This window comes from Neopsephotus bourkii, unplaced genomic scaffold (assembly GCF_033783945.1).
Source record: "Neopsephotus bourkii isolate Nb327-2 ecotype Australia unplaced genomic scaffold, CSIRO-AGI_Nbou_v1 NB_1433, whole genome shotgun sequence".
NCBI classification, from domain to species: Eukaryota; Metazoa; Chordata; class Aves; order Psittaciformes; family Psittacidae; genus Neopsephotus; species Neopsephotus bourkii.
This window is the reverse complement of record NW_026901910.1, coordinates 5,053,127-5,074,440: the sequence shown is the minus strand read 5'-3', so window position 1 is coordinate 5,074,440 and position 21,314 is coordinate 5,053,127. Positions and strand designations below refer to the sequence as shown.

The 21,314-nt window shown below is 44.6% G+C and overlaps 2 protein-coding genes across 9 annotated transcripts in view; one reads left to right on the top strand and one right to left on the bottom strand.

Annotated features, from left to right (window-relative positions):
* The window catches only part of ZBTB44 (zinc finger and BTB domain containing 44), a 398,215-nt gene that overhangs the window by 108,289 nt on the left and 268,612 nt on the right, over positions 1-21,314 (top strand). The gene's annotated exons all lie outside the window — the stretch shown is intronic.
* Positions 1-21,314, bottom strand: part of PRDM10 (PR/SET domain 10) — a 40,768-nt gene that overhangs the window by 18,246 nt on the left and 1,208 nt on the right. For 2 of the 8 annotated variants that reach the window (XM_061368560.1, XM_061368561.1), the window contains exons 2-11: positions 14,159-14,348; positions 11,632-11,878; positions 10,162-10,221; positions 7,540-7,659; positions 6,062-6,269; positions 5,485-5,726; positions 4,256-4,459; positions 2,264-2,336; positions 1,494-1,611; positions 559-688 (exon numbers count right to left, since the gene is read on the bottom strand). In XM_061368560.1, the coding sequence (XP_061224544.1) occupies positions 559-688; positions 1,494-1,611; positions 2,264-2,336; positions 4,256-4,459; positions 5,485-5,726; positions 6,062-6,269; positions 7,540-7,659; positions 10,162-10,221; positions 11,632-11,787 (1,311 nt within the window). In that variant the 5' untranslated portion in view covers positions 11,788-11,878; positions 14,159-14,348. Of the gene's footprint in view, positions 1-558; positions 689-1,493; positions 1,612-2,263; positions 2,337-4,255; positions 4,460-5,484; positions 5,727-6,061; positions 6,270-7,539; positions 7,660-10,161; positions 10,374-11,631; positions 11,879-14,158; positions 14,349-14,434; positions 15,540-18,562; positions 19,132-21,314 lie in introns of those variants that run through there. The other 6 variants (XM_061368563.1, XM_061368562.1, XM_061368567.1 and 3 more) reach the window with 6 other exon arrangements.

Genomic DNA, 21,314 nt, shown 5'->3' with positions numbered 1-21,314 from the left:
CCACTGAGCCCTCCTGACACCTTTCAGTAAAGCTCTTGGTGGTAACCCAAGCATGGTCAGCAAGAACGGAGCATTTGACTTAAATGCATCATACTAGGTCCCTACAGAATAAAACCAACAGCCACAAGCAAAGGAAATCCTTGCAGGAAGCACGCCTGCAGGAGGCTCTTTTGTTAATATTCAGACATCATGAAGAATCATAGCTCAAACTGATGTAATTCTACCAGCAACAGCTCTAAAAGCAGGCTCCGACCTCCCGTTCCAGAAAGGACTAATACAAACCTAAATTCCCATTACACTTTTACTGCCTAAATTACTTTTGTGATGCTGCTCAAGTGCTGCAATAACCCACCTCAGTGCTACGTGCTTAGTGCTCAAAGCTGCTGTAGAAACATGAGTGATTTTACAGTTGTTATAGAAGGGAAGCAGAACATCACAGCCAGAAAAGCAAGAATGACTTGGGTTTAAGTCCCAAGCACATCCCCAGTTTGCACTGATACCCCAAGTTTACACCCTATGTGAGGAGTTTTTCCTCCTTTCCACCCCCTATTAATATACCTGTGTCCCTTCTTCACACTTCTCCCCATTTTCACTGGTTACTTCCATACGCATGAATTTGGGAGGGCGCCCGGGGCGTCTGCCTGGTCCAAACCTCCTCTTCCCTCGGCCACGACCTCGGCCTCTGGCTCTGCAGGACACATGGAACTCCAGGTTAGAGAGAAGACAGGTTGGGTTTGGAGTCTCCAATCATTGTGCACATTCCCTCTCAGCATCATTCAACTCAGTAACCAGACCATACAACAGCTGCTTTCATTAAGCGTGTGACCAAAAGGATTATTGGCTTCTAGCAAGTCCTGTGCTGTGGCAATTCTCCTATTCCAGTGTGCTGGAAAGATGGAATACAAGGAAACCAATTTAAAACCTGAAGCTGTAACATCCCTACCCCAAAAAGGCATGCAGCCATTGATGTCAGGCAGCAAATGACAGGGAACTATTTTCTATATCAAACAAAAACCAAACCAGCCCAAAATGAAGCCACTTGCTAAGTTTCAGGAAAAGGAAGGCACCAATATCTACTGCTCTCCAATGGATGTTTGTAGATGCAGCTTTGAATAGGTCAGGATAAATTACGTTGCCAACCCCATGAGGAGGCAAAGCACTACAAGCCTTGTTCTCCAAGCTGCACACATCCAAGAAGCACATGTGTTCCAATATTGTGGTACTGAAATAATGCAGCTTTTGAAGTCACTGCCAAAATAACCCAAAAGCAACCCAAAATCGTGTCACCAGTTCCAATGGGGTGTTTATTTCCCTTATGCTGCTTCTATTGCAAAGTCTCTTACATGGCTTCCTGGTGCCACGTTCTTCCCTTCTGGTGCTGAGCTGTTCTCCCGCAGGCACCCAGGTTGGGCAGCAAGATCTCTAAGACAAAACCCCTGCTTCCTGCCAGTTTGGGGACACACCACAGTGATGGGAGGCAAAGCTTTCAGTACCTGCTGAAGAAGTCCAGCTTCTCATCGTGGGAGTTGAGGTGCTGCTGGAGCTGCTCCGAGCTCATGAAGCGCCGATTGCACTCGTAACAGGGCCAGTTCTTCTCTTGCTCTCTGAGGACTGTGTTCAAAGGGAGAGGTCAGGAAGAGCATCTCAGTCACCACTGATGCAATGCTTCATTGGGTTGGTTGGGGTTTCTTTTCTCCCTAAGCCATACTTCTCCCTTCAAGGTTAGACAAACTGCAGAGTATCAACAGTACTGGTCCCTTTAGCTTTGCTTTCATCCCCTCTGCACTGTGGCATGACCAAAGCTCATCACAGCAAGATAAAAAGGTCACTGGGGACAGTTCACACGGACTATAAACACCACTTACAACTCAGGGAGATTCTGGAATTCACCTTTGCATGGAAAAGCACCTACAGGATTGGATCTCTGGTGTAAGTATGGGGAGGTCAAGAGAAGCTCTCAGTCTAAACCTGCAGCACATCAGGTTATGAGAGACTCAACATTAAGCACCAAGCAGGGAAACATAGCTCTTTCCAACAGCAACTTAATGCTTCCCAGAAACTGAGGCAAAAGGTTAAGTTATTCTAATACTAGCATGAGAAGAGTTAGTAGAAATAAGCCCCAATAACACCATCAAGATCTGGTTTAACTTCTCTTAACCTAGCAGAAACTTGGGAGCACTAGACAAGCTGTATACTTGAAACAGAGAAGTGCAACACCCAAACACTGCCACACAACAAAACCAAAGAGAAGAGCCCAAGTTACCCTTCCTTTCCTCCTCGGATATGTCATGGATCTTCTGGTTCACAAACTCTGCGTAAGAGGCAGCATACCACACCTGCAGCAGGAAGAGAAGATAACAGAATGCTCAGATGGAACCAGAACTAGAGGGAATCCATTTGAAAGGGGGTTTTAAGCAATGCATTTACTTCACTTGCCTCAACCACTAACTCTTATAGCTCCTTTCATCCTCAGTAATGAAGCCTGTTGAGATCAATGTGCCCCCACTGAGGAATGAAAGAGCTTTGCTCAGAAGGCATATCCATTTAATTTTAAGGTACAGCCTCCTAATATGGATGTTCATCTCACACATGGCTACCAGAAGCTCTAAAGGAGATAAGATTAATCTCTTCAGACCCAAGTGTATGACTGAAAAGGATGGGTGTCACCCAAGTGCTGGTCCTTGGTGGAATGAGAGTAATAGGAGAATAATGTCCATTTCTTTCCTGCTTTCTTTCCATGGAAAACAAGCAACACCATCCACAAAGACTCATTTCAAATGTGCCTGAACTTCTGAAGGCTTGGAGCAAGACGGTCCTGCTTCCCAAAACCAAGATCTGCCAGGCTGCAGCAGGATGGACCCACCTTCAGTATCCAAGGGATTTCGGAAGCTTTCAGCAGGGAGAACCAGAGAGACACACTTTATGAGCCTAAAAATCAGATGTTCACTTTTAGCTGAGATTTCTTGCCCCATTTGTCATTTTATCTTACTGTTTGTAAGGTCCCGTTACTGTAAAAAGGTCCCGTTTCAGAGGAGATTTCTGCAAGAAGGCATGAACAGATTCTCAGCATGAAAAATCTGGGCAAGTTTAAACTTGTACTAGGCCACATAGCAGCAGTCAGTGGCATTTCTAACTCCCTTAAAGGTGTGTGTTACTTGGCAGGAATCTCACTAGCTGGGTAAGAAGAAAGCCTTGGAGCTCCTAGACCTGTCATGCAATACACAAGTTCTCAACTTTAACTGGTCCTCCTCATCTCTGGACATAAATTATAGCCCTGCGTGGGAAGGCGAACACATTACAGAGCCTGGATCATTCACTTGCAGTTCTCAAACCAATTTTACCCTAAAAGACACTACTTACACATAAGGGAAGAAAAATGCTGCTGCTGCATGCAGGTCTGTGCACATTTCATTAAAGTGTGATTTCCAATTGATTTAAAAACTTGAGAAAATGATGTTTGGATGCGCTTCAAATGGATTAACAAGGTTTCTAGTGATTCAGCTTAAACAAATTAAGGACTGATGTCAGAGAAACCAAAAGGAACCTTACTCTTAAGAACAAGAGGTGTGTAAGGAGGCTTTTGCCCTGGTTAAAACCCAGGTTTTTGTTACGTTGTTGAGAATAATGTGCCAGAAAAGATTCGAGGAAGAAAAAGCCATTTCCTGATATCAAAGTGTTTTGGTTGCCCCTGGTTCACCACATGATGCTGAAGATGAAGGTCATCTGAGCCAGGCACATTGCTTGGAACTCTGAGTAACACATTGTAGAGGGAACAGAAAGTAACTCACAGGGAAGTCATAATATCCTTTATCATTTTCCAAAGCTCCAGGAAAGCCAGGGAAAGCGAGAGCCCACAGTCACTTAAGGCACCAGAAAACAAGTCAAGGGCACCCAGGGCTAACTGGAAAGGGCATCCAGAACTCAAAAGAATGAGACTGCTGCAATACAATTAGACTGCATCAGCAAAACAGCTGCAGTGTAAAAGCATGAGAGTGACAAACCAATCATGTGCATACTGATCTCAGACTTCCATGTTTTATACCTAAGCCAAAGCTCACATCAAACCCACAAGTCACTGGCTAACTACTCACTGACCTCAGTGATGTTTGATTCATGTGCTTGATGAGAGAAAAAAGCCCTAAATCTATGGACAGAACCATTCCTGGCACTTGGAAATGCACTTATAAAACAGGAACCTTGAAGATTCGATTTCATCAGTAGAAAAATGAGCCCCAAACCATGAGGAATGCCATACCTTGAGCTCCTGCTTGGGCTCCACGTTTTTAATGGTGGTGTAGTAAATGTGGTGGCCATACTGATACGCAACCAGGTTCTGCTCCAGATGGTTTTGAGCTGGACGCACAAACATCATCCAGTTACAAAGTGCCTCGCTAGATAGTTCAAACCACAGGTCCTCTTGCAAATCTCTGTCTTTTCTGTCCTCCTTCTCAAGAGAAACCTGTAGCAAAAGCCAATTACATGGGGCTGTAAGTGCCTGGCAGCAGGTTCAGAAGAATCCGAGTTGCCCATACAACTATTACATTAGGAAAGCAATGAAGACATCATTGATTTTCCTTCTCTCTGCTAACAGGGATCCAGAAACAGGCAGCATTTAGAAAAACACTTAAAAGACAGGCAGAGATTTAGCTAGAAAGACAGGATGGCCCCTTCCACAGCTTTCAAGGGCAAGAATCATTCATTAAAAGCATCAGCCACAGTACTTGACATGTGGCTGTAAATGAGGCATGAAAAGCTTTAGCTTTAGCAGGTTATATGGCATCAGCTGTCCAATGTTTCTAACTGACAGATCCACTTCTTTGCTCTCCTGACTCAAGCTGGAAGCAGTGCTGCTCTAGCTCAATTTTGGCTGGGTTACTGGATCTGCCTGGGGTCACAACTTGCTTGGCAAGCACTGATCATCAGACAGCAGCACTCCTAAGACTGCAGACTTCATCTCTAGCAGATAAAGAACCAATTCCCACAGTCAAACCAGTAAATAACTGGGTAAAAGTCAGCCAAATCCATTCCACCTCAACTCCAACAACCTTGCATGAAGAAGGGGTGAAAAATCTCTCCTCTCCCCTACATTTTGTGGGGGAGAGGAGGGAAAGGGGAATAAAAAGTACTTTTAACTTAGGTTATAGCATTACACAAAAGAATGGCTGCAAAGCATCCTCAGATGGGGCTACTTTTATGCTCAGATGCTGCTTCATCCCGTGTGAAAATGATTCACAGCATTCCATGTTACACATCCTATACACTTTAACACCATACTGCCAGAATATTCACCATGATTATTGTGTCTTCCTGAATAACAACAGATTTCAAGCCTGTCTGGGTATTTCCAAGTCACATCCAGAGAGAGAAGTATCAGAACAACATCCCTAGTGAAGTAACTCATCAAGGCAGACTGACAAATTCATGCTAATCAAAGCCTAAGCACAAACTGATCCTTCTTCTCCTCTTGTGCACACATGGCCTTACCTTCAAATGGATATAGCAGTCTTTGAGTTCCGTCTGTCTAACCAGGGGTCCTTCCACAGGTCCAAACTGTGTGCGTTTGGGGATCCTCCTTTTGGAGAACACACCTCCCAAAAACCTGTCTATGTAGAGCACCAAGGGAAGGCTGGCTCTTGCCCTGGTCAGCACAGGCCTGTTTGGGATTGGATGCAATGGTCCGTGTTTTGGACACACAGAAGGATGCGCGTTATTACACTCTTCACACCCTACAGCACAAAAGTCAGAGAGGACATGACTGTCAGGCAGACACTCACTCATCTCAGCCTCATCTTGTTTTAAATCTCATGTATTCCAATAGTCTGTCTACATCTTAAAGCATTAGAGAGGGCAGCTCCCTCCAAAAGGAAGAATAAAGCAGCTCAGAGGCTCCACCTGACACAGAACCTGGTTTTTGCAGTAAGGCAGTCCAATTTGAGCCTACATCTCTGGGTATCAAGGAATTTACTTCTTACTGCTATAATCTGTATGATTTTTACTAAACAGAGGAAAAAGAAATAAGAGGAGGGCGACTAACACACTACACAATACTTCCAATGCTTACACAAATCGTTGGGATCAAAGGGTCGAGGTGGATCTGGATCCCACTCATCCATGTCAGTGTCTTCCCCCTCTTCATCCTCATCTTCATCCTCATCATCTTCCTCTTTTGTTTCCATCCTTCCCATTTGATTCTGCAGAGGTGCTAAAGGGTCAGACCCATCCACTGCCTCCATAGGAGGTAACACCTGGTTATGCACCGGTAACGATGCCTGGAGGAGAGAATTCACAAACTATCACAACTGAATCATGAAGGAATACTCTCTTACAAAGACAAGCAATGAAGGTTCTCCCTAGTTTAACCCTTTCTGCTTCTTTTGGTAATGGAAAGAAGGACAAGGGAAAGTGAAGTGACATGATGAATGATTGCTGAGGGATGTTTTGCATCGCTGCTACACACAGCATCACTCAGGACAGCTCTGGGTCACTCACTACCTGGTTCTACCCTGTCAAGAACTGCCTACTCAGGAGAAGAAACTGAAATCAAAGAAGCTCTGGGCCCTCACAGAAACCAAGTCCAGGCTCTGGCAATTATCTAGAGCATAAAGCTGTAATTTAGCTTCTTTTGTGCAAGTGAGAATCCTGCACTTCAGCACATGATCTTTTCTATCATACAATCCACCAAAATCAAACCCCCAGAGCACACATGCAGAGATCATAAGGGATGAGATACAAACTTGGGGACACAGTGGACAGCTGAGGGCACTGTATTCTTTCCCTAATTTTAAAGTTTATCCCTTTCTGCCCCTACAAAAAGAGACAAAACTAATTGAAGTGCAGTGCACAGAATGTTCTATCACCCACACAGGTTCCTCAGGTACAGAACAAGAAATACTACACACAGCAAAGCTGCCTCAAAGACTGGCAAAGAGACCCGATGGATGTTGGCCCTGTGTGACAGTCAGCATTACACCTTCTGTTAACGTGGCTTTCAAAGCTGAGAGGTGTATTTTAAGGAGGCTGCCCAAGGCAGAACAATCTGTAGAACAGGTTTTTATGTATATTAAATACATAGAATCCTAGACTGGTTTGAGTTGGAAAGGACCTTAAGATCATCCAGTACCAACCCCCTGCTACGAGCAGGGAACCCTGTGTCCAACCTGGCCTTGAACACTGCCAGGGATGGGGCAGCCACAGCTTCTCTGGGCACCCTGTGCCAGCTCCTCAGCATCCTCACAGGGAAGAGCTTCTCCCTTATCTCCATCCTGAATTTTCCCTCTTTCAGTTTAAACCCATCAGCACCCCTGGTCCTATCACTCCAGTCCCTGATGAAGAGTCCCTCTCCAGCATCCTTGTAGCTCCCTTCAGATACTGGAATGCTGCTCTCCTGCAGGAACCGCACACACATGCTGAAAGACAGCACCTATTTGTGCTCCAGCTTTCTCCCATCTCCTCCCGGATCACAGACACGTCCCATCACCTGAGACAATGGAGCAATGACATTGGTGTACATTGAGAAGAAAAGGGTGCCTGGCAACTTACTCTATCTGCTTGAGGACCCTGCTCCAGAGCCATTTGCTGGGGGGGTTCAGCAACGCTGCCGAGCACGGACAGGTTGGTGGGATTCATGCTCTGAGCAGCAGCAGGCAAGAGCACAGTTACCTAAAATCATAGGTACTCAGTTTAGCACTGCAGCATTTCCATCATGCCCTGCATGCAAAGCTCCCTGGACTCCTACACTAGGTCAAAAACTGCAGCATTGCGATGGTTTTCGTTAGTAAGTAGAGATGATGGACTTGGACAAAACCTGCAGATCTGGGGACAAAGGGAAAAGCTTCAAAACTCACTCTAGATTCTGCAACTCTTGCATTGCCCATCTCCCACTTCTGGCTTTAGATTAAGGTCCTACTCAGCCTGGGTTCAAACTGCACTAAGGCAAGACGTGAGAAGCTCTTTAGCTCTTGGTCAAACCAGGGATTTGAGGTCTGTTTCTCTTCTATGTCTAAATTTACCTTCTTTTTTTTTTAAGGGAAAAGGTAAAGAAGGAAAAAGCAGCATCTCCTCTTTGCACCTTTCTTTAGCAAACAAAATCCATTCTAAAACCAAGATGGTCTCTTGACCCCACTGGAATATCAAACACCCGTAAGTATTCCAACAGTGATTCTTTTCCTTGCATTATCTGGTCACACTGCACATTTTTGGTTGTTTCCATCCCCAGTTTTGTTACTACACAAAAACAATGCATATTCCCACAGCATTCCCATTCATTCTGCTATCAAACAAAGCAGAATTAAGATCCTAAGAATCACCTTTCCTGACACTTGTTTCCTGCTTATCTACACAGGAATTTGCACCATTATCTCACATGATTTCTCATCCTCTACAGCTGACATCATGTAGCTTCTGCTTTGTGCCTCTGACTATTAAGCAGCTTTTATGCTAAAATTAAAGCCTCTGCACAGAGTGTTTAACAAATACACATAAAAGTGAGAACACAAGTTGTGCCAACAGTGAGGGAGCAGACAAGAACATCTACAACACAAGCAGACAGCCTTAAAACTCCAAATCTTGGTGTTTGTTCAGAGTAATTCATGAAACAATATAAAGACTACAGGAAAAAGACTTCAGGAAAGCTGAACCAAGCTGCCTGGTGCTGACATCTCTGAGGCCAAGTGGCAACCAGCAAAGCATCAGCATGCAGTGGCACCTCCAGCAATGAGAGGTGCTTGTGTCTGTACCTCCTATTAGGATTTCCTACTACTAATCACACTTCAAACATACTCTGACTTCCATCAGTGCAGGAAATATAGGCATGAGATTTAAAACCTCCCAGTTTCTTTTCAAGATGAGGTTTCTTCTGAAGGATAAGTGGAGCTATAATTCCTATTTTAACCTGTTGTCAGTGCAGGGATGTCCCACATGAAATGCAAAGGCAGGAGCTGCCACAGTGAGGGACCAGCCGCTTGCCAGCAATGAACAGCTCTGCTGGGGCTGCCACCAGACAACATCAAAAGGAAGAAGGGGCTGTGGACACACAGACAAGTGCTCATGCCCTTGATACTCCACACAGGGTACTAAAAGCACACCTTTGCAGTGTCACTCGCACTGCACACAGAAATGATGGCTACTTTTAATTAGATCCTGTATTTGTTCTATGAACTTTAAGACAAATAATAAGGTTTTCTGGCTTCTTCATGCTGGGAAGGTGATGTGGCAAAATACCTTCTAGATTCCTCCAGAGAACTGGAAGAAAACGGGTAGCATCTTTACTGGGTCACTCATTTCCTCACCGATTTAAAAGGTCTTTTCCTAGCAAGAAAACTGGTTTTCAGTGCACATTCAACCCTGCACTCTGCCCCAAGACTGTCAATAAGGATGTATTTAAACTATAGCTTTAGCCATGACTCCACTGACATGTGCCATTAAAGACTCAGCAAGCAGTAAGGGGTTTAAGTCTCTATGACAAGCAGGGAATTGGGAACTACAGGTCTAGATCTGAAAGCACCTCTATCTGATGACCACAACACAGTCCCTAAAGATATTAGTAAAAGTTAACACTAAAACCTTCCATTGTGGTGGATGAGAAAGGAAACACAGGTTCCAGTTTCATTCTGGCCCTAGTCCCCTTTACACCAGCACATGCCCCAAACCTGGGATGCCCTGGGAAGAAAAGGGAGCCAGTAATAAACTTCTGCAGGATTTGCACTTAATTTCCTGGGAAGTTTTTAGTAAATGTAGAATTGGATCCAAGGTTGCTGTCCCTTGAGAGCCTCTTCTGGATTTAAAAGGCATTTGGATGAGAATCTGGATGAGGCCAGCTGCAAAGCCAGTCTTTCCAGAAGGACACACTGAAATAAATCAGCCACATCAGCTTGCTGACTTAAAGGGACACTGGTGACAGATTTCACAATCTATCTGGGGCAGTAAGTAAGTATCTTTGTTGAACATGAATTAAGAAGAGTAAACTCAAACTCTCTTTTGTCATTCATGCACAGCAGCTTGTTATCATAAGCCTTGTGCCCTTCAGCACACAACTGAAGACTGCCATTTGACAAGGTTAGAGCTAGCTCATATTAAACTCTAGCACCACAACATCATCTCTCCCCCTTCAGCAATAGTCTCCTTAACAGCTAAGGCCCAAGAAAATGCATGTCTCTTCCTTACCTGCTGGGTGGTGGCATCCTGTTGGACATAAGCCACTTGGGAGGGATCTGTAAACAGAGTCTAGACAAAGTGAAAAAGGCTTATCAAACCAGCCTGGGGGCTGCCCACTCCCAACTCACACCACAGCTACCCTGCCACCCAGAAATCAGCCCCCCTTATCCTCTGCTAGTGTGTCTGTTAGCACAGCAGATTAGTTCAACTTACCCAAGCACACAGAAATTCAACTAGACTCAGGTAGTTTAAAACCATATTGAAGTGATACCATATTGAAGTGGAACTTTTCACCCCTATACTGGAGTGCCTCATGGGAATTTTTCTTCTCTTTTTAATACAGAAATCACTTTGTCAGGTGTTGGTTTGATAAAGTCTACAGGATGAAATTCAACAGCCCCATGAAAACTACATAATACGTGAGGGCAGGACAGAAGATAACCCTTACATTTCTCTCCTGCAAATTCACAAGACTTGTGCATGCCTTCTTTTGAGGAATTATCAGGCATACCCCACATGTGAATTTCATCAAGCCAGGATGTCAGCTCTTTTTCATTTCACAGAAGACATGCCAGCTCCAATATTCTTACAATAGCCTGCAAGAACAGCCCTGGTGGGAGGGCTTCCCCCCTTGGAAAAGCAAGACTTACATGAAAAGTAAGTACTGATAGAAGTCAGCCTTGCTTACTTCACTCAAACTTGAGATATCTGAGCTGGTGGCAGTCTGGCTCCAACCAAATACAGCGTGGCATAACACCAATTCCATTAGGGCTTTGAGAATGTCATCTCAGTTGCATGATAATGTCTTAATACTACACCTCTTTGTTCTAACGGAACAGCTAACAACCGTGCAAGAGTGAGACCACAGCACACAAGGCTATGCCAGTGTTGCTGTGGGTGTCAAGTACATGCACTCTGTAGCACTGCTAATAATAATGTCAGCTAAGTCATTACAAAACATGCTTGACAAAGCATGCCTGTTCCTCTTGTGTTATCTGTGCACAGAGGTACTATATTAACTCCCCATAAACATATGCTGACAAAGAATAAAAGCTGTTTGATGCAATTATGAAGAGGAAAAAGATTCCAAGTCTCTAAAACCAACAATATCCCTGAAGCTAATTCTACAAAATGAGATTGAATACACCGAGATCCTCTGCAAAGACATGACTGTCACTGTAACTGTCAATTATGAGGAGTGTACTATGCAAAACAAGGACTCTTCCAGAAGACACACAGATTGCTCTTAGCTTTGTACTCAATACAACAGAGGCAGAGTTTCTGGAGAGATTATCTCTCTTTTGGAAAACACCTTTGAGCTAATTATAATCTCATCCACCTTCAGTGAAATAATTCATGGCCTCAACATCCTTTGATTCCCACATTTGCACATCAGACAAATGAACACCACAAAGCCCCTGTTCAACAACGGGCAGATAAAAGCGCAAAGAGGAACTGCCTGCTATTTCCCAGTCCTACCACTTGGCTGGTAACCAGCTTCCATCTCAAACCAGCTCGTTTCCTAGGTGCCAAAACAGGGTGTGCACAGAACCACACATGCCTGCGTAGCTTCCACGGGGTGGATGTAAACCAGGGTGTGCTCAGAGGTGTCCACAGAGGTGTAGGAGGTGCCATCCGCCGTGTAGACAACCTGCTGCGAGGGACGGTCCTGCTCGTCGCTGTACACGATCTGCGCCACTGTTCCCCCCTCAGGGACAAAGTGCACCTGCAACAAAGGACACATCCTGTCTTGAAACTGGCATGTAGGCCTGTGGGAAGCAACATAAGGACAGAGAGTACCTACACACACTGGGCTGCCTCAAAAGGAGCCTGAGCAGAAGATTGAAGGAGGTGATGCTGCCCCTCTGCTCTCATGAGACCCCACTCGCAGCACTGTGTGCAGTTCTGGTGTTCTTAAGATAAAAAGGACAAGGAACTGTTGGAGCAAGGCCAGAGGAGACCACAGGGATGCTCAGGGGCTGGAGCACCTCTCGTACAGAGCCAGGCTGAGAACACTGGGGCTGTTCAGGCTGGAGAAGAGAAGCTGCTTGAGAGAGCAGCTTCCAGTGTCTGAAGGGGGCTACAAGAACGCTGGAGACAGACTCTTCATCAGGGACTGCAGTGGTAGCAGAAGGGGTGATGGTTTCTAACTGAAACAGGGGAGATTTAGGTTGGATATAAGGAAGAACCCTGTGAGGGTTCTGAGCCACAGGGTGCCCAGAGAAGCTGTGGCTGCCCCATCCCTGGCAGTGTTCAAGGCCAGATTGGACACAGGGGCTTGGAGCAAGCTGCTCTAGTGGAAGGTGTCCCTGCCCATAGCAGGGGGTTGGAACTGGATGAGCTTTAAGGCTCCTTCCAACCCAAGCCAGTCTGAGATCCTGCAATACACACTTAAAATCTCATTGAATTACAGTAGCAACATAGAAATCCAGACATAAACTACCATCAGATTCTGGTTCTACTCTGCATTGTAACTCAAGGTGTAACTGGTATAAAAGGCACCTACCCATCCTCAGCTCTTGCACGATGCTCTGAAGATTCCCAAGAGAAAGCAAGTTCATATCTGAACTGAGGTATATAAGGAATTTATTGGTATATCACTTCCCTTTACTCTCATAGTCCTTTCTGGATTTATGGTAATTACTGCATCCAGCTAGTTCTGTAGTTGGAGTGAATTTGTTCTGCTTGATGAATGGCTAAGAAAACCTATAACTTTGATACTACTTCAAGTAACAGCACTGCACCTATCATGAGGCACCAGTAGCACATGTTAGATTGCTTCTCTGTAGCGTGTACATGCAGTACCAGGAGAAAATTCAACTATTTAAACAGAGAAACATAGAAATGAAAGCATCAAGCAATGATTCCAGGGACAACTGGAACAAGTTATGTCCAGGCCAGCAGTTTAAATCCAAACAAGTTCATTTTGACAGAGTATTATGACCATAACTGATGATAATGGCCTACCTTGAACAAGCTAGAATACTTAGTTCCAGTGGCAAGGGGAACATGGATATCTTTTGACACCCTTAACACACTGAAAACCTTGTTCAGCACACAGTAAAAATAGAATAGTTAGCAGGAAGCCTTGTTTTAGTCTCCATATTCATCCTCACATAAAATGTTTGCACATAAACCGATGCAACAGCTACATGTTTGATTTACTTTACTTCACCTTGTAGCTTATGCTTCGCAAGACACCTGGTGCTCCCCCACGGGTGCTAAGTGCTGATTCTGTACCATAAATCCTCACACAAGCATTGCAGTAAGGATGCAGGGAGCATTTCTCATTTGGAGAGCACTCTGCAAATACTAATCAAGCTTTCTAACTGCCATGTGCAAACAACAGCATGATTATCCCATTGTAGAGATAACAGAACACAGCCCGTTGAAAAGTGCCTTTCCTTGCAAATTTCCAAGCTGGAAATCACCAGGAGAGGCAGAATTTCTCAGCCTGTGGGGCAACCACAACATGCAGCATCCTCTTCATGACATATTCAGAAGAATAAATCAATCTCCAGCCTTCCAGAAATTCCCAGCTGCATTTTGTCAGAGCAACGAGCTGCACACATCAGAATCTGACTGTATTAGTCACTCACAATTAACATTTCTCCCTTCCTCGCTGCCCAGATGTCTGACTGGAATGAGTTATTCATCTTACTTTCCCCAAGGTCCACCCACAATTCCAACTGATTCGACTGATGCCATCAAAATGGGCTGCCACAGACCACAGATCTGGTTAATATTCATTAGTCTGGACAGCCTTTCTCTTGGCCACATGGTTGTACATCTATTTGGCCACTGAAACTTGTATAGCCACAATGTTCAGCTCGTTTCAGATGTAATTCCATTCACTGCTGTAGTGTGTACTGCTCACTTGAATCCAAGATCACCAGACAGGTATGATTTCTCCCTAAACAAAAGCAGAGTTCCCAGACTCTGATAAAGGGTTGCATGGGAACACCACCCCAAGCAGAAACCAAGAGCTCTGGAAGGCATAATTCACCTGAGCACTGTTCTGTTCCTGCTCAGCAGAGTCAGCCCACACTTGAGTACTTTCCTCTTTCAAGTTCATCTCCTCCCTGCTGTGGTGCTCCATGAGGGGAGAGCTCTATTGAAGGAATGTCTGGCTGAAGAGGTTCATCTGTTCACTGTGTTTCTGCTTCCAGAAGACAAGGTGATCTTCAGTAACATGGCTGTAAGAGAAAGAAAGAAGATGGAGATATTAAAACAAGAGGTATGAGCTGTTACCATCAGCTACCACACATGCATTGTCATTTACCATGCTCAAGTTCTGCTGTATAATACTTATTATGTCCTATTAAGGAGGAAACAAGTGAACCATTGCTACAATTGCACTGAAGGATTATACTCAGTTCCTCCTGCACATATTTCCTTGGCCACAGAATATTCTTCACATGGTCCTTCAGGCACCTATAGGCCTTGAAACCAATAAATGATGAAGAAAATAGACCCTTCAGCTTCCAACAAGAAAACATTATGTTCAGAGATGCATCACCAGTGTCTCAGTTTTGCTCAAGAACCAACTGGGTTCACACAAACAGGCAGCTTTCCCCTTGTACAGCACTGCTGCCCCAGTTGGTATTCATGCAGTGTTACAACAGACAACTCTTAAAACTTAAACTCTAATTCATGTGAGCCCAAAGACACTGAGAAATTACTTCCAAGCTGGGTTTTATCCCATTTTATTTGGGCCTCTCAATCTGCCGGTGGGAACCTCACACATGTAAATTACAGCTCTACTGATGAATTTAGTCAGTGGCTCAGCACCCTCCCAGTCCTTGGTCTCTAAAGTCACATTAAATCAGGAGGAATTAGCACAGGGCTGAGCCCATTTCATTTTTCAACTTGATTTTCTACCGAGTGCCTGGGCTGGGCAGCAGGACGCAAGCAGAAGGCTCCGTGCTGATGCTTTCATTCATTTGCATTTTCAATGCACATTCTTGTAGGCAGAATTTATTCCCCTAAATGCCAGCAGTTGGCTTGTCACTGCCCAACTAAAATAAGATAAGGAGGATAAAAAAGAAAGCAGGCTGCACTTTCTGCCTTCTGCTGATCCTGCCAGCAAGGAATCAGTGTAACAGACCCCAGCACTGACTGTACCACTGGTCACAACAGAAATCAACGGTACAGCAAAGGCTCAGGTTAACGTCACTGAACTGAGTGGTAGGGGAAATAAATATCAAAACATCACATTTCTTACACATATGCAAAGAAAACCCATGGGAAAGATATTTATGGGCATCGCTAGACAGCACCTAATGGCATTACTGGTGACTAGAGCCTCACGTTGGCTGTCTCATGAGGAGCAACACAGTACAATCAGCCACAAGCAGAGGCTGAGGAGCAGTTCTGACCTCCCATCAGACCCCTAAGCTGTTACAGGGGTAAAAGAACAGAAACCCATTGATATTGCCTGATAGGAAGCATGCAGAAAAAAGCACTGAGGAGAAAAGGCAGACAGACATGTGAAACATTAACTGCAGCAAACAATGAGGAGCCATGAAATCCAAGTGCTGAAAACCAGAGCCACTTCCAAGTTAGTTAGCACGCACAAGCTCTGATCTATAAACATCCATCATCCATCCCTATATACTCAAATCCACTTGTTAATAAGGATTAGTAATGAAGGGGATGTCTCATACCTAATTCTAGTGCTTCATCCCCCATTTTACCAGCTATAAGACCGCCAAAGGGTCTACAACTGTTGTGTGAAACAGTTTTGTAGCTCAGTAAATCAATCTGGACACCTTCTAGCATAAATGAAATGCTTTATCCTGGTGATATGCTTTGGCTAGTTTAACCCAAACACCTCTTTTCATTCACTATCATTATGAATCAAGAGCCAAGTCAGGTAATGGCACTAAGAATAGTCAGTCATCGAATCAATTGCTTAGAAACATTAAAATACCTAATAAATGCTTCAAGTTTGGGGTTTTTAAACTGTAATTATCCTGCTAATAAGAATATAATTAAATTAAGCAGTGATGAAGAGAAAGCACAATTCTGGCTAATTCCACACAGTGCAACAGGTAGGGTTTTTGGCTGCCCTTCCCCACAAGGGCTAAAGGAAGATGCTGACTCACTCCTGCAGACTCATTTCGGCACAAAGAGCTTGCGACCTGAGTGGAAAGGAGACTGAGGAGTTCAGACAGGTCTTTCACAGACAAAACTGGGCATTAAGATTCATATTTGCCAAAATAATAGTACCAGAAAGTGGAAGAGAAAGCAGAAAACAGTCACTTCAAGTTTTGCCATGGTTCTAGAAGTGCTAATGTCAAATCTGAGGGGAAAAAAAAAGGCAAGGTTGAGCCAAATTCAGTGGTGCAGTGTCTAAAAAGGGTTCTGTTATTGCTGTTCTTCACAGAAATGAAAATACATACTTTCAGCCCAGGCAATTGTGTAGCAACGACCATCAGACACAGTATCAGGAGCTGCATTTGCTGCTGCTTCCAACTACTGTACTTCAAAATACATCCTAGGATCTGCTCTGGGATGGGCTCCTACCAAAGGCTGGAAATCCATGAATTCTCATCAGGTCCATCACAGAATGGCTTAGGCTGGAAAGGACTTTAAGACCATGCAATTCCAACCCCCTGCCATAGGCAGGGACACCTCACACTAGACCAGGCTGCTCCAAACCCCAGCTTTTATGATAGGAAAAAGCAAAGGAAAACAGCTTTTTTTGCCTAGAAGAGGATGAGGGGGCACACAGAAAACATAGAAACATGGATGTGTCAAGGGAGGAGTCAGTGCAAGAGGAGACAGGCCACATCCCAGAGGGGTCCCAAGGCCAGGCAATGAAGAGGGCACAAGGCAGGAACCAGTGTTGGAATTTAGCTGGTAGGAAAGGCAATGATGAAACATGTTAATGTTAGGAGCTGGAAAACTAGTCCAAAGGAACTGACACCAAAACTTCCAGGGAACACAAGCACCTGAGTCAATTTTCCAATCAAAACCACTTTGCTCCTTACTCCCTCAGAGGATGCTCTTCCCCATGAATCCTGCATGGTCTTTTCTTCTTTAAATCCCCCTCTCAGTTTTCACTGCAGCTGTGACATGGACAGCCACGGTGCCTTGGGATATTAAGGATTTAAACTGGGAAGATGGCATTTTCCTGCCCGAACTAGCAGGCATGTCTCACCCAGTCCATGCTGCGCAATGACACAAGCTGAAATGGTAATAGGGGTAAATATAGCCCAGTATCAGTCGAGTACGTCAGAGTGGTGAGGTAGTGATAAGACACTGTGTCACTATATATACATATATATAAGTGTGTGTATATATATATCACTACATTATATATCATGACTCAAGAACCTGCACAGCTCCCATTAGTTCAGAACTCCAGTGGAAGATAAGCTCATTGTGACTTGTGTTTGCTGGAGCTCTGAGACAGCACCCATGGGTACTCCTCTTCCGTTTTTGCCTTTCATATCCAATCCAAACCATCTCAGCAACAGCAAAGCAGTTCTTTATGCCTGGAAAGTGCATTTGTGTCATTGAACAGCTCATCATCTTGGAAACCTCATTTGAAAATCCCTTCCACCACCGTGATACTCTCTAACCACTCTCTCCTGTCCCTGCAGCATGTTGGTTTCTCTGAAGATGGACTGTTAAAACAGAACCCATGGAACATCACCTCATGGGTGCACCCAGGACCCCTAACACTGAGGAATGGGAGCAAATGGTGCTTTAAGAGCAAACCTCCAGTAACAGCAAAGTCACTTATGTAGCACAAGTTCCTGAACCACCTGGATATAGTCAACTCAAACAGTGCTTCAAAGGAAAGCTCAGCTCTGAAGTTCACCCAAAAGCACTACCTAAAATGATAAATATGAACAGCAACCATATTTTCTTGGCTATTAAGTAATGATGTGAATGCTGTCAGTGCTGGGACTACACAAAATACACAGACAAAAACCCTGGTGACTTCACTTGCCACTGGTGCAAGGACATGCTGCTGAGAAAGCACCCAAGCCACCGACATCCATTTCTGTCCCTTCACTCGAATGACAAGAATGAGGGAATATTTAAAGCTGGGCAAGGGGAAAAATCTGCTTCCTGACTCAGGGAACCAGAAAGCCACTGCAGTATCTCAAATGAGAATCCGCCATGTGTAAAACAGCTAATGTGATTTACTCTCCAGTGTAAGAGGCTTGCAGATAGGCTGGGGTTCCCTGCAGCAGTAATAGCAGGGGCTATTAGCTTAATCCTTTAAGTACTGTGCTCACTGAGCACTCTTTTCCACCACCCCCCATATGCAAGACTTTTACAAAAGGGGGTTTTATGACTGTGGGTCTTCCTTAATATGAAAAGGATTTATTATGCTCCAAAGGAACATCACATGTGGCTGTAAAAAGCTCTATCCCACACTTAAGTGAATTACCCAGCTTGCCTAGAAGGCAGAGTCCTTTCTTGAGATCCGTTGGCAGGAGCAGCTTCCATTGCAGCAAGAAGGTTTCTAACCTCATTGAGGACTGAGTCACGACTACCGTCTCCTCCCCTGCATTCCCATCCATCAAAAGCACATCTTGTTTCAAGGAACTCTGGCGCTGGTGCATTTTGGCTCAATGCTCACAATCAGGTAATACAGAACCACAGTATTTATGGCTTTTTCAAAATGGAAATCATACATAGGACTAAGCCAGCAAGGATTATTTATTTCCACAAGAGGCAAAATGGCTTCAATATATTTAGTTGTATAAAAACTAGCCAAACACAAACTCACTCTCTACTCAAATTGTGCATAATAAAGCTATATATATCCTTATGGCACATCCAGCCTCAAAGCAACAGTGAGCTGGAAGAGATCTCTTCCATCTTTCAAGGCCAGTCCCCTGCTACAGTGTCCAACATGTGTCACTGTCCTTTTCCTTAAGGGACAGTGGCCAAGCACTGCAGGGGCAGCTCGACATGTTGTAACTCACAAAGTACCAGGGAAGCAGGGGAAAGTCTATCACAAAAGATGGGAGAGCTCCAAGAGGATCAATAACCATCCCCCTGGGGACATGCCACAGGATGACTTAGAGATGAGGTTCCTGCTCTAAGGACATCCCTGCTGGACCCTAATTCTTGTATGAGGAAGCATTTCTTCTTCACCTTCTGAGTGGGCAAAGAAACAAGTTAATTACATTTCTGTATATGCACATGGTCTGCAAACCACCTCTCTTCCCACTTGCTCCACGCCTGAATACCCACCCCAGTGACTAATTCCTTCCTCCCTTCATGTGTGCCCATGTTCTTCACATGGTCATCTTACAAATGGTTCATACTGTGAGGTCCCATCCCGTTACTGACCCTATCTACCTCATTGGTTTGGTTTATAAATGATAGTGAGGTCTGGCAAAGTGAGAAATGAGAGAAAACATATTTAAGTACAACATGACCTCAAAAAAGGAAAAAAAAAAGGAAGGTCTGCATCAAAATCTGTGCTCAAAAACCTTCAAGGCACTATCAGGTTTTACTGAAAGAAAACCAGACTGTACCAACCACACCATTCCCCTCCAGCATCTCCTTGTCATCTTCTTGTCTCCCATCCCTTCTCCTGCTCAGGCAACTCTCCCCAAAGCTAGCATCAATCAGAGGAAGAGGTTGTTGCCCTTCCTATAAGCATACAGTGCTGTTTCTTCACTCCCTCATCCATCTGCCCTCTGAATTAAATCACCCCTCAAGGTTCAAAAGACAACTATACCTTGGCTCTGCACTTAAAACCCAACAATTTCTCCTTCGGGAGAGCTGCTTCTCTGAAGTACAAAAGACCACAGAGAACAAATTAGGCTATCTGCACATTAAAGCAGGCAGGGGCTTCATGTGTAACACACCAGCTAAGGGCCACAACACACCACCTATTTCTGCTGTGTCTTACTGGCAGGAAATAAACGTGTCAAGCAGACCTGACCTCCTGTTTAAGTCAAAACAAAGCTCACAACACTCAAACAGCCCCTGCAATTAGCTACACTTAGAAGTCAATTAAAATCCAGTTTACACAGCTGACAGCAGCTGCAGGTGGGCAGAAACACACTTAAAAGTAGCTGCTGACTGCAGAGGGAATTACTATTAGTAATAAGGGTGCCAGAGGACAGCAAGCAACGCCACGTAGCCATTTCTCTCTATAAAAGAGAGTGTCAGTTATTCCAACAGAGAGTAACAATAATTAATAACACCACCAATTACATTGGTATCTCATCCTATAACAAGGCAATAAAGCTTCATATTAACCACCTAACACACAAAACAAGTACAAACATCATAAGGTGCCAAAAAGCACCCCAATCTGGGACACGATCTCCATTTAAGGGCTGATCAGAGAAATACACCCTAGAAACAAAGGCGATAGAAGGCTTGACATTGCCAACCAGTTTATTTCCACAAAAGATCTTGTAAAATCAGCTGGTGATCCATCAGCATTTCATCTGCCAACATAACCAAGGGGAAGGGGACAACATAACTGAGTTATTCAGAATGTCACAGAAGGAAGTGGTCTCTGCTCCCATTGAAACGCTGGAAGAGAAGCATCAATAGGTATTGTAGACACGTGTTTGGCCTGTAAGCCACCTATGGTAACACACTAGAGGCTGGTGCGCAGATACCAAACCCTGCTCATTCATTTCACTCTTGGGACTGTGAAACTCAGTAGCCTAAACCCAGTTCTTAACTTTGGTCTATATATTGATCTATAGTTGATCAGAGCTTCCGAGGCTCTGCAGTGAGCAGTTGAGAGGGAAGAGGTGCATGTGCATAGCTTACGTCTCCTATATGCAGGCTCTATCAAGGGCAAATTGTCCCTTTAGGATGAGTAGTTCTGAAGGCCAGACCACCAGCACCTCATTTTTTCCACTCCAGCCTCACGATTTAACAAGCCTCCATTAACAAATTAATGCCACTGTGGCACAGGAGGAGAGAGACAGCAGCTCAACACCGAAATCTAGGTAGCAGGAGATCTCCAGGCCCAAACAGCCACACGTTATAACCCCATCCCACAAGATCAGGCATCACTTGGCAGCAGGAACCACGACCAACACCACAGCTTCCACCTGCAAGAGCCTCATGCTCCCTTCAGGCCCTCGACGGATGAAGCCACGTCAGGCGGTGGGAGCCGGCAGCAGGTCCTGCTCTGCCTGTGCATGAGCCCCCTCCAC